The sequence below is a fragment of the Globicephala melas genome, chromosome 8, assembly GCF_963455315.2.
Source record: "Globicephala melas chromosome 8, mGloMel1.2, whole genome shotgun sequence".
Classification (NCBI taxonomy): domain Eukaryota; kingdom Metazoa; phylum Chordata; class Mammalia; order Artiodactyla; family Delphinidae; genus Globicephala; species Globicephala melas.
This window is the reverse complement of record NC_083321.1, coordinates 35,959,680-35,972,785: the sequence shown is the minus strand read 5'-3', so window position 1 is coordinate 35,972,785 and position 13,106 is coordinate 35,959,680. Positions and strand designations below refer to the sequence as shown.

The 13,106-nt window shown below is 46.9% G+C and overlaps 1 protein-coding gene across 1 annotated transcript; it reads right to left on the bottom strand.

Annotated features, from left to right (window-relative positions):
- Positions 1–6,088: 6,088 nt before the first annotated feature.
- Positions 6,089–10,119, bottom strand: DBX1 (developing brain homeobox 1). Its single transcript, XM_030864884.2, has 4 exons — positions 9,753–10,119; positions 9,001–9,102; positions 6,874–7,076; positions 6,089–6,454 (listed from the first exon to the last, which is right to left on the bottom strand). The coding sequence occupies exons 1-4, from the start codon at positions 10,117–10,119 to the stop codon at positions 6,089–6,091; spliced, it is 1,038 nt and encodes a 345-aa protein (XP_030720744.1).
- Between the last annotated feature and the right edge of the window lie 2,987 nt (positions 10,120–13,106).

Below are 13,106 nucleotides of genomic sequence, written 5' to 3'. Positions count from 1 at the left end.
ACTTGGGTATCTTGTAGACATTTTCTCAAAAATGAATGAAGTGAGCCTTTCACTTGAAGAAAAAATTATAGCATTTGTCCCCATAATAAAATTAGAGTTTTCAAATAAAAACTTAAATTTTGGAAAACTTGTATCTGCCACCATGAGCTTGACAGCTCCTCAACTCTTAAAACTTCTATGATGAGATGTGTGATATTAACAAATGTGATGTTTGATAATATATGGAAAGTGTCAATGTTTAGAATATTGACGTTACCCAGTGAACCAATGTTTTCCAAATGACCAGTGCATGATGTTCCAAAATCAAATATGGGTAAAATACCCATTCAAACTGCAAGACAGACCAATGGACTTTAATGTAACGTAGTTGAAAAGTTCATTGATAAGAATTTAGATTTCAAATTGCTACTAACCTTTAAAAAACTACCACTCATCAGGTTTTGCTGTTGTACCAAAGAAGAGCCACAGTCATCTAAGGTTAATCAAATACTGCTCATTGCCATTTGCATATTTGTATGAAGCCAAGTTTTCTACAGATAAGAGAATTCAGCTGTCTCCTATTAAGCCAGTCATTAAAGAGTTTTGCAGAAATGTAAAGCAACGCCACTCCTCTTTCTAATTGTTTTGTTTTGTATATAAACTTATCTTTCGTAAAGTATGGTATTTGTATGGATATTTAACAAAATTGTTTTAAAATGAAGTAATAAGTATTTAAATTTTTTCTCAGTCTTAATTTCTTATACCAAAAATATCGATAGATAAAACCCACAGAAACAAAAAAGTGTTTTAGATATTCAGTGATTTTTAAGAGTGTAAAGGGGTTTTTTAACAGCACAGTTTGTGGATCACTGGTTTAGACCTCAGGGAGGAGAGCTGGTAGTTCGAGAGATTTAGGTGGATGAGAAGGGTTTTTAAATAGCCAATGATTTTTTTTTTTAATTTGGATTTCTTTTTCTTTTTAATTAATTTATTTATATTTGGCTGCATTGGGTCTTCCTTGCTGCCTGCGGGCTTTCTCTAGTTGCGGCGAGCGGGGGCTACTCTTCGTTGCGGTGCGCGGGCTTCTCATTGCGGTGGCTTCTCTTGTTGCCAAGCACAGGCTCTAGGTGCTCGGGCTTCAGTAGTTGTGGCACGTGGGCTCAGTAGTTGTGGTTCACGGGCTCTAGAGTGCAGGCTCAGTAGTTGCGGTGCATGGGCTTAGTTGTTCCACGGCACGTGGGATCTTCCCGGACAAGGGCTTGAATTTATGTCCCCTGCATTGGCACGCAGATTCTTAACCACTATGCCACCAGGGAAGTCCCTAAATAGCCATTGATTTTTTCTCATAACTTCAGAATATTAAAAAACATAAAGCTCTATTAAGAGTACCTATTCAAAAAATATACAAATCAGGGCTTCCCTGGTGGTGCAGTGGTTGAGAGTCCGCCTGCCAATGCAGGGGACATGGGTTCATGCCCTGGCCCGGGAGGATCCCACATGCCGTGGAGCGGCTGGGCCCGTGAGCCATGGCCACTGAGCCTGCGCGTCTGGAGCCTGTGCTCCGCAACGGGAGAGGCCACAGCAGTGAGAGGCCTGCGTACAGCAAAAAAAAAAAAAAAAATATATATATATATATATATATATATATACACAAATCAATTTTCACTGCAAAGTAAAGGAGCTGTTACAGTGGAGGATTACTGGACTGAATGTCAATATTATGACATAGTATGAGTGTGTTTCGTGTTTGGTAATTGCAATCATTGTTGCTTTTGTTGCGGTCATCCATTTATAATGCTTGGTGTCAGTCTATTTATCTCTTGTAAAAATAAAATACAGTGTGTGTGTGTGTGTGTGTGTGAAAAATAAATAAATACAAAAAAAAGAGTGCCTATTGGTTGGAGTTTGGTTAAATGAGTTTTTACCAGTTTAGTCAAGGAAGGAGAATGGTGTATTAGAGTTAGATGCACCTGAATTTGAATTCTGGCTGTGGTAAGCATGGGAAATTACCAAAACTCCTAGCCTCAGTTTGTCCATCCGTATTGTGGGATAATAATATCTACCTTAGATGGGTTATTGTGAGGATAAAACTTCATGTAAATCTTCACTACTTAAAGTGTGTTCTGTGGACCAACAAGGGGTTAGCAATGCTAAATAAATACCCAGAGCTCTGAATCATGATCTACATTTTGATGAGATCCCCAGGGGGTCTTATGCTCATTTAAGTCTGAGAAGCACTGATGTGTAAGGCACCTAGCAGAATGCCTGCCTGCCACATAATAGGTGTTCAATAAAAATTCTTTCTTTGTTGTATTTATTATTCTTCAGCTTATAACTATTTTAGTCTTTTGGACTAAAGTAATTGGCTTGATTTCTTTTTTAAAATAAATTTATTTATTTATTTATTTTTGGCTGTGTTGGGTCTTCGTTGCTGCACACAGGCTTTCTCTAGTTGCGGCGAGCAGGGGCTACTCTTCTTTGTGGTGCACAGGCTTCTCATTGTGGTGGCTCCTCTTGTTGCGGAGCACGGGCTCTAGAGCGCAGGCTCGGTAGTTGTGGCCCAGTTGCTCCGCGGCATGTGGGATCTTCCTAGACCAGGGCTCGAACCCGTGTCCCCTGCATTGGCAGGCGGATTCTTAACCACTGTGCCACCAGGGAAGCCTAATTGGTTTGATTTTTAAGAACACATCTGACCAGTTAATTTAGTGTTTTTCTTTATTATCAGCCTAAGTAATCCTTCAACTTTCAGACCTATGGTCTAGAATCTAGAGTGTCTCTGTCCCTCCTTTTAATTAATTTATCATATCAAACACCTAATACATGTTAGGGACTATGCATGACACTAGGAAAACAGTATGCAAAACGAACATGATTCTCACCTTGTGACGCTCACCTAAAATTGGCACTAAAATGAGCCAAAATGTGCCACTTGTAATTCTCAAGAAGTAAAGCTTTGTGCATATGGGGGAGTAGCATACATTTTTTAAAAACCTCCAGAGTATATTTTTTTCCTTTTCTGGGTTTTCTTAACTTTTATTAATACAGAAAAAAACTTTATTTACATCACATAATACTTCTTGGTTTGAATTTTACATTGTCTTATGATAATATTGCTTACCTCAGGTAATTCCCTGGTGGCCTAGTGGTTAAGATTCCGGGCTTTCACTGCCATGGCCTGGGTTCAATCCCTGGTTAGGGAATTGAGATCCTGCAAGCCGCACCGTGTGGTATGGCAAAGGAAAAAAAAATATATATATATATATATAGCTTACCTCAGATTTTTTTACTTGCCTGCCATAATTTTGACCATTGCTGGATTTTTAAATCTGCTAACATGGGAGTTATTTTTCCAATACTGAAATATTACTGAAATTCTGCACCCATTGAACAACCCCCTATTTCCCTGTGACCCCAGCCCTTGGCAACTGCAATTCTACTTTCTGTTTCTATGAGTTTGACTACGTTAGATACCTCATATAATTGCAATCGTATAGTATTTGCCTTTTTATTACTAGCTTATCTCACTTAGCATATGTCCTCAAAGTTTATTCATGTTGACAGGATAACATGTGACAGGATTTCTTTCCTTTTTAAGGTGGAATAATATTCCATCGTGTGTGTATACCACTTTATCTATTCACCCATCGATGGACATTTGGGTTGCGGAAGCTATTGTGAATAATGGGAATGATGTGAACATGAATATCTCTTGGCTATTGTAAATAATGCTGCAACACACACGGGTGTGCCACTAGAGTACTTTGATGTAGACACAAATCCATCCCCATGCCTGAAAATAGTTCTCGACTCTAAGTAATAACTGCAGGCTTAAGCTGGCAGAGAGGGAAATGTGGGCCATTTCTGGCCAGGATTCCATCTCTGGTTATCTCTCTGGGCAACAGCAGAGGGAAGGAGAAAATAGCCTGAATCACTCAGAGCAGAGAGGGTTTCCTGTCTGAAAGATTGTATGCCTACCATATGCAGGACACCATGCTAACACTTTCATATATACTGAGGGGGAAATGTGGGAGATTTCTTGAATTAAGATAACTGTGATAATTAAGATAATTTCCCCCCCAAATTCCCAGGACAATGAAAGCAGTGATTGCCAGTGTCAGGAATGGGCCCAGGAGGGCAGGATATCAGGACCTTAGCATGGAGGGGGCTTGTGTTATTTGAACAAAGAGAGTTGAGAATAGAATATATTCAAATTTCAAATACAACGCAAACTAATGAAATGTAAGCTTAACAACTTTTTTTCCTGGCTGTTGGGGTATGGGTTAGGACAATAAACAGGTGTGTTATGTGCCTGATGTGGCAGAGATCAGTCTCTCAAAGAGCACAGAGCCCTTGCCAGGGTTCTAAGCTGATGTTCTTTACTGGTTGCTGGTTAAATAAATCATTTTTGCTGAAAGTTAGTCTTTAAAGAACTTTAGTTTCACTGGGGAGCCCCAGAGTCTGTATCTGGGCTCCCAAGTCCTGCCTGTAGATGTCATTCCTATTAAAATCAGTTCACACACAGAAGTCAAAACCACCTTTGGGCTTCCCTGGGGACTAGGAAATATGCCTTCAAGGAGGGAAAGAAAAACCATTGTAAAGTTGCACCACTTAAACTGACTTTCATTGTTGTCTTCTAGTCCATCATTTCAGTCCTTAGAGTAGGGGAGAAGGATCATCACAGACTCAACTTGTTGACATCACTTGACTGGAGCTATTTTACTTGTAACCATAGCAAAATTGGCTATTTTATGGTACAGGGGAAGCAGAAAAGGCACTGGCCCGAGAGTCAGAGATGGGTTCTAGTTCTAGCTTGTCCTCTAACTAGTTGGGTGCTTTAGACAAGTGCCTTCCTCTCTTGAATATGAGCGTACCTTCTGTAAATTCCAGCAGCACTTGGATTAGAGTAGCTCCATTCCTTGCACTAGAATAGCTCTAACATTCTGTAAGTTAGGGATAACACTTGATCATTGTGTGCATCCTACTTTTTATTTGGCATTTGTTCATTTGATACATATATACATATGTAAAAATCTGTACATGGTAAAAATACAAAATAAGTATTTTTTTATAAGTTACTCAATTAAACAGCTACCTTTTTAAAGTTTAAAAACCATTGCAAGAAAAGAGAGAAGGAAATCTAGTCAGTCCTTTATATCATTCACAATAAACTTGGTATAAAATATCCATACAAGTGTACAAAATAGTGTACAGTTCACAAAAGCTGTGCAAAGACAGCAAAGTTCTATGAAAAAAAAATCAAAGAGGCTTGTGGGTCTCTCTCTGTTCACATCATGCCCAGTGCTCAGTGAAACCTCCCCAGAAATAATAAAAGGGCACAAGGTAGAGTGCTTGGTGCATATACTATGCATGCAGAAATAGTAAAGAAAAGTCTTTAAAACACACACTCGAAATAGAGGCCGACTCTTCCTCCCATTTAGAGAACTCACTTCTTTGCCCAGAGAGCATTTGGAATATGACACATAGAAAAGACTCAATATTTATGTGGTAACTTAGACCAGAAGGCACGGGTAGATTTTTTTTTTTTCTTTTTTGAAATTCTTGAGCTTTCTAAGGGCATTGCTACGGGAAGACTGGGTTACCAGTGTCTGGAGTTGGGCAAGAGGCCCTCGCTACCTAAGGTGGGGAGGTGGAGGGATCTAGGAAGTCAGGGGTCTTGAAGTTATATGCTTGATGTTGTGACTCGTATCTCGGTTTCCTACTTCAGAAAAGGTTTCTTACCTTATAGGGTTGTTGCTGCTGTAGACCAGAAGGGCCTGGCTCACAGCTAAACCCGGGCCGGGAGAGTGAACACCCCACTGTGTTGAAAATATCTTGCAATAAGGAAGCTAAACAGGGGCCCTCACGGCAAAGTTAAGGCTGGGACCAAGACCTAAATTTAACTTATGCGGAGAGGGCTGTTGGTAGGTGGTGTAGGGCAAGGGAATGTCGTTGGGGGGCAATGGAAGGGGCCAGGGTGCCCTCGACGACGCGACAGTTCTACAGCGGGGAGCGGCAGCGTCTGCGCAGCGGGGGCAAGTGAACACGCACCGAATCCCACCTCTTCAATTTCAAAGCACTTATAATCGCTACCCCGGGCGCGGGAGGGCTTCTAAGACACGGTGATCTCCTCCTCCTCAGCCTCCTCATCCTCCTCGGAGTCGGAGAAGTCCGAAGGTTTGTCGGGGCTGCCAGAGTGCGCGGGCGAGTGGGGCAGCGGCCCTTCCAGGCGCGGGTCCCGCAGGTGCCGAGGGTCGGGGGACGGGTGATGATAGACCAGGCGGTGGCGGAGGCTGCCCGGGCCCTCGTCCTCCTCGTCGTCGTCGTCCCCGGGACCCTTCTGGCCCACGTCGCTGAGGTCCGGGTGCGGATTGAGTTTGGTGGGAAGGGTCTGCTCGCGGCAGCCCCCGCTAGACAGAAGCTCGCGCTCCTTGGAGTTCCGCCACTTCATGCGTCGGTTCTGGAACCAGATTTTCACCTGGGGCGAGAGGGGTGAGAGCAGAGGAGAAGCAGCGGTTAGCGCAGAACCCCCGCCACCGCCCCAAGTGGGTGGGAAGGAGGCCCTGTTCTCCCTCTCTTTGCCGGCTCCCCACCCGGTAAAGTGAGTTCGGACCGGAAGTGGCCCTTACCCTACCCCCACCAGCTCGGCTGCACGCACCTCTCGCCCTTTCTTCCGGCACCTGGCCCAGGTGGGCGGGGGTGGGGAGACGCTGGGCTCGGGAGAGACGGGGTGGGGAGAGTAGCGGGCTATCGCGAGAAGCCTCCGCGAAGCTGGCTCGTGCACTTACTCCCTCTCTAGACCTTACCGCGTCTGTACAATGGGACCTAGGCGGTTTCAGAGAACCTTCCCGTTCGTACGATGCGTGGGGGAAGGGGCTCTGGGGAGACTGCCCTCACCTGTGAGTCTTTCAAGCCCAGCTTGGACGCCAGCTTCTTGCGGTCGGGCTTGCTGATGTACTTCTGCTTCTGGAACATCTTCTCCAGCGCCTTGCGCTGCACGTCGGAGAACACGGCTCGACGCAGCATGCCCCTACGAGGCTTGCCGCGAGCGGCCAGTGGCCAGGAGAAGGTCCCCGGGATGGGCACGACGCTGGAGGACGCTGCGGAGGCCAGGGGTGCGAGGTGAGTGAGTGGGCGGTGGCCCGCCCGGGCCGGTGGCGTCCGCCCCACCATTGCGGCCTCCTTAGGTTTTTCTCTCTGATCCCTTCATCTCTTTAAAGCTCTCCTTTTTCTCCGCCTGGAGAATAGGCTACGAACCCACAAACCTGCGAGAGTGAAAGGCGCTTTCTGCCCAAATAACTTTCCCTTTCAACCGTGCAAACCCGGATTAGGTAAAACCACGGAAACACAGAAAAGACCCCCCACAATAGCCTATTTCGTTTTTCCATTCAACGATCTCAGGGAAACTAACTTGCGTGCATCAGCTAATATAGCTGAAGAAAAAAGTAAATTGTAAAAATAAAGTAGCCAGCCACTGGGTTCCCCCCTAAGCTTTTAACACGTTTGTGGCTTTTGCATTCTTTAGATGAAAATGAGGTGATTTACTGATTTGATAGAGAGGAGAAAATCCGCTTTGGATTTTTTATGTTTTGAAAAATCCAATCAGTATTCATCTTTTTTTATATTAATCTTTCCTCCCCTCCCCCACAAAACGTAAAGAATTCGGCCAGAATACATGAAAAGTGGCAGCTAATTAGCACATTGACCGCTTCCCAATGGGTATTGGCATGATAAAAGGGGGGAGAGTTTCGCTTTAAGGGAGAAAAAAAATCCAAAAGAAACAGAGACTCTAATGAAGCGTGAATGGTAATTGTGTAGTAATGAACTAACAGAAAAAGACTGAGGACAAGCAGCGAAAGCCATATATTACTGGGACAAAAGAGATTTACACTTTCAAACTAAACACAACTGCAGGCCAAGACCATTGGGAGAATACTGATGGCAGAGGCTTCTCTTCCCCGAATCATTTTCATTAAATGGACATGAAAAGCTATTTATAAAGCTCGGGTTGTTTTTGTTACAGCATTGAGATGGGGGAGAAAGGGAGCAAATTCCATTATCAGCAGTAGCATGAATGGTGGTGGTGGTGGGGGGGGGGTGAATTCTCTCTCCCCCTTTCAAAAATCAATTGCTTGTTTCTTTCGCTGATATTTGGAAGTGCTGTCGAGGTTCTACCCATCCCCCACCGACCATGCCCAGTCTCTCTTCCCTTTATAAGAGTTCCTGTCTCCTTAATCTTGACCAGCTGCAGAGTTTTTGAGCCATAGTTTGAGTCACCACTGGGATTCCAGGATGAAAACGTCCTGGACCTGTTTAAGGTGTTTCTCCTTTAAACCGGGACCCAATTATGGGCTTCCCTCCGACTTAATTTACGAGCTCTAGGATCTTTAAAACGGTACGGCGGCGGGGGGACGGTATGAGAAAGAGTTTGGGAAATCAGGTAGGAAATAGAAGGTTGGGGTTGTGGGAGGATCTAGTCCCCCTCCCCCTGGGCGACCCCAGGCATCCCACACAAGAGGGCACCCCATGTGGTCTTGTGAAAAGCCTGAAGCCCTGAATGAGTCTTAAAGAGAAATTAGCCCCGGCTGGTAGGTGTCTCTCCGCGGCTTGGAGGGGCGAGGGCTGGTCTGTGTGTGGCTGCCCGGAGGAGCTGACCAATTGGTCATGGTGCTGAAACCTTTGTGGGGAATCGTGGCCAAGTGCACTGACTCTGTGGGAAAACGGCGGCGTGAAGGGATGCCAACAGCTCCTCGCCGGGAAGGGAACCGCCTCAAATTTGGACCATGACAATTCCTGCTAATTTGTAGAGCAGGGAATTGGTGCAAAGTGTCAAGCAGTCACTGCTTGTGCTAAATAGGGCATCAAATTGGCGCGACGGATTCGTGAATGTTGTACGCCTTGCAACCTCTGAACCGGAGCGTAACCCCGTGAGGTGGACGGAGAAATATGGCTTCGGGGCAGGGAGCGACGGAGTGGGGCTGGGGCGACGCCCAGCCTCCTGAAAGGAAGGGGGATGAGACCTACCTGGGAAATAAGAAGATCTGATGAAAGGCTGGAAGGAGCCTTCAAAGTAGGGAAAGGCGAAGGTCTTGGGAGGGACACTCTGGAGCAAGGCGGGGGATGTTTCTGGGAGAGAGTGAGGAAAGGAGGAACAGAAGGAGGGAGACAGAAAGGGAATTTGATTAAGTACATGATTATTGTACAGCACAGTGAATACACGACATGATTAACCTTTCGGCTGGTTTCAAAGGCATCTTACTCAGTGTACTGACACAGTAAAGTAAACCTTTCCCTAACACTGTCTCTATCTGTGGAACCCCCTCCCCCAATAGTCCTCAGAGCCCCCCCCCCCATGTCATCCTAGGCACTAACGAGATAGAAGAACTGGTGGGGAGGGGGAGAAAAGAATTGCAGACCGATAATACTTGCTAAGCTAGTAAATATATTGTCTTGGGTTAAAAAAAAAAACTGGCTTCTGTCCAGAAGCTCAAGGACAGAAACGCAGACGTCCAGGGGCGTGCGCGCAATTTCACTGCGCCAGGGAACTGTGCGCGCTCGGACTGTAGGTGTTCAAATTCATTCTGAGGGTGGGGCGAACCTGGAGGCTTCCCGGGAATCGTCTGAACCTAAGTCTCACATTGCTTGACAGTGGGGCCTCGGGGATCTTGCGTACGTGTGTGCACTGCTGTGAGCGTGGGTACCCGCTGCGTATGGGAAACTGAGGCCATAAGGACTCTGCATCTAGACCGGCCCCTTAGCGTTTTGCTTTCACTTACCAGTTCTGGGCGCCGAAGAAAGGATGGCGTTCACTCCAAACTTCAGAAACGTGGGCTCGCTGGCAGGGGAGACGGCCGTCTGTGGTGAGCCGCCCCGCCGGCTGCCTGGACCCGGGGAGCCCAGGTCCGAGGCCCCTGTGTCTGTGAGAGCCGCAGGGGCCCCCTGCCTAGGGGGCGACATGCTGGCGGTGGGCACGCTGCGGGGCAGGTAGGCTGGGGGTCGGCTGATGCGGATCAGATCCTCCACCAGGAAGCTCGAGTGGCCGGAAAATGCCGACTGCAGGGACTGGGGCAATGTTAAGGTGGGCGTGGGGCGCAAGAGGCTGGGGTACCCGGCTGGGGGCGCGAGGAGGCCGGGGAACATCATGTTAGGCGAGGGGCGGGCGGAAATACCCTTCTTCCAGTGGCCAGAGGATAAATGCTGGGCTTCCCGCCCCTCCCGCCCTCTCTCTTGGGCTTAGCAAACGTCTTCTAGTAACGATCCCACTTGGGTGTCTGCGAGTCCTCCGCGGTCCTCCCGTTGAGGTGATGGTTTTATAGTGGCCCGCCCGTTAAAGCGTTTTGAAAAGTGACAGCTCTGACAATGAAGTTCAACAAAGTTCTCCACTCGAGCTTCATTCGCTGGAGGCTCTGGGCGCGCTGATTGGCGCAGGGGTGCAATTTATGATTGGATTAGTCTTCATAAGCATGGCCCGCACAATGGGCTGGCAACAAAGGCTGGCGCGCATCAATTCTGCGTATCGACCGCCTCTTTGCAATACAGTGCTCCCCCAAAGCTCTCGCCGGGAGTTTTTGTTCGGAAGCAACACCCGGGCTAATTAAATGCCTATTTAGAAGTTTCAGATGACATCTTGCCTCATAGAAAAGGAATTATTTAAAGAATGCACTAAATTTATTTGCAGCTCCCCTGCTGAGCCTGGAAAATAAATCAATAAATATTCATAGAAATTCATCTCCAGGCAATCAGTAAAATAATCCTCCCCCCTTGTGGGGAGGGCAATGGAAAATTTCAAGTCAGTGAACGTGAAAATATACTCCCTCTTCGGTCTCTGCCCTATACATTACTCCAGCTGAGGCATAAAGCAGATGTGATGGGTGGGTTAAATAAATGTGGGGTAGGGGAGTGCCGTTCTAACAACCCAGGGAGACTTGAAATTGATGCTTTGGGGCTATTGGATGTGCGTCCCTAGGGTTGGAGGGTGGAGGTCTTGATCTGAGTTATTTCATGTTGGGAAACTAATTGAGATTGAGAGAGTTAGTGGGTACCTGAATAGTAATATGACCCTCCTGCAAACTCCCAGCAACTTAGAAAACGATTTTCAGCGACGTATCTTTATAAGTGTCACTGAGGAAGGAACGGCAGTTCACCCGGGGGAGGATCAGAGAGCAGCATCGAAAAGGGGCAAGGTAGCCGGATTCCATTCCCAAGGGCTTACCTCTGCTGGAGGCTGCCTCAGACAAGGACACCTGGACACTGTGGGGGCTCTGCTGGCTCTTTCCTAACCTCTATAAGCCCTCGGCAGTTTCAGTAGAAACTCACAGCCTGGACTTTTAAAACCACAGCAGCGAAGGTTGGGATTTGTCCTGAGAGAGTCCTACCCATTGTGGGCGCTTAACCCGGCCAAAGTTTTGCTGCTTCTTCATCAACTGCAATGTACAAACACATGAAAACAGCACGAAGGACGCGGTTCCCAAAAATGTTGGTCCACATGAGGAAAGACGATTCTTACTTAATTTGGTGCCTCAAATGAGAATCTTCCTGTAGACAGTACTGTGCTTTCTGCTGGGTTGGGGCTGGGGTGGCGCTGAGCCTCAATTCCGTTTCTCGGCTCGGCTAGATAACAGATGTGTAAAATGTCCCATTCATTTCTTTAGTGTGGCTGAACCTCCCCAAAGAGAAGTGTGCAGCCCGCCAGGCCGCCCTGATCCTATTAACCATGAACTAACTGTCACCTTCAGCTGGTTTTCCTTTTTTGCTTTTTAACACAAAGCTTTCTCAAAAATCTTATTAACCAGCTTTATTTCTCTCGATGGTTTTGTTCAGGGCGTTTTGTGTTGATGATCTCCATGTCGCTGCTTTAACCATTCAATAAAAGTGCATCTGTGATTTATATCACATTAAACCAGAAATGGAGCCCGCTAAAGCTCTCCCTTGATTCAGATTAAAAAGTTATTTAGGTCGGGCTCTGGAGCCGAATTAATGCTCCGACATGACGCAAGTACGGAGTTTCTGAGCCCAAGACTGTTTATGGAGGCATTCTGGGCAGCAGGCCCTGGAAAACCACTAAGGAAAGAACAACTGTTAAATAAGTGGCTATTTAAATATGGGAAATGCGTTGCTCAGGTTCACTGGAGTCCCCTGGAAACGGAAGAGACAGATCTTCGGAGAACTTCAAATGTTCCTCTTTTTGAAGCTTTGCCATAAAATAGGGGAGAAAAAGTCGAAAGTATTTGAACACCTGAGCTCTAATTTTGCCACAGCGTTTTCATTCGCTTTCACCCCTCCCCACCAACTGCTTTCTGGAAGCAGGAGGACCAGCTCTGGTTTTTGCATTCTCTCCGTCCTTCTCTTCCTTTTCCCCTCTTCATTCCCTCCCTCCTTGCTCCCCTACTCCCCTGTCAGGAGCCGTTGCCAGTTCCCGGAAGGAGGAAAACCCGGACTAGAGGTGTTGGGTTTCTCATCAAGGAAGTGTAGCTCAGCACTATAGCATTTGACTGCAGTCTACTGGAAGACAGAGCCTACATTTGCAGGGCTTTGTATTGAGGGGCGGTAAGGACTCACAGCCAGTCTAAGGCCTTCCTGACCCCCCTGCCCCTCCTCCCCTAGACCTCCTCTCCAGCTGAGGTATCTCCCTGGGTGTGGTTTTTTGTTTTGTTTTGTTTTTGTTTTTTGCGGTACACGGGCCTCTCACTGCTGTGATCTCTCCCGTTGCGGAGCACAGGCTTCGGACGGGCAGGCTCAGCGGCCATGGCTCACGGGCCCAGCCGCTCTGCAGCATGTGGGATCTTCCCGGACCGGGGCACAAACCCGTGTCCCTTGCATCGGCAGGCAGACTCTCAACCACTGTGCCACCAGGGAAACCCCCTGGGTGTAGTTTTTACAGTTACTATCTTGACAATTGACACGCTCCTTGGTTCCCACCCTTACACACACACACACACACACACACACACAGACACACACACCGGCCATTCTGCCTCACTCTAGACTAACTGCTGCTAATGTCTCTTCTTTTAAAAGGGGGGCCTGACATTTTTTGGAAGGTGGGTCAACCCCTTGCTGCGATCCACGTGTTCTTGGCCTCCAGCGGTCCGTCTCCATAGCCTTTTTTCCTTTTTCCAAGGGGAAGAGTG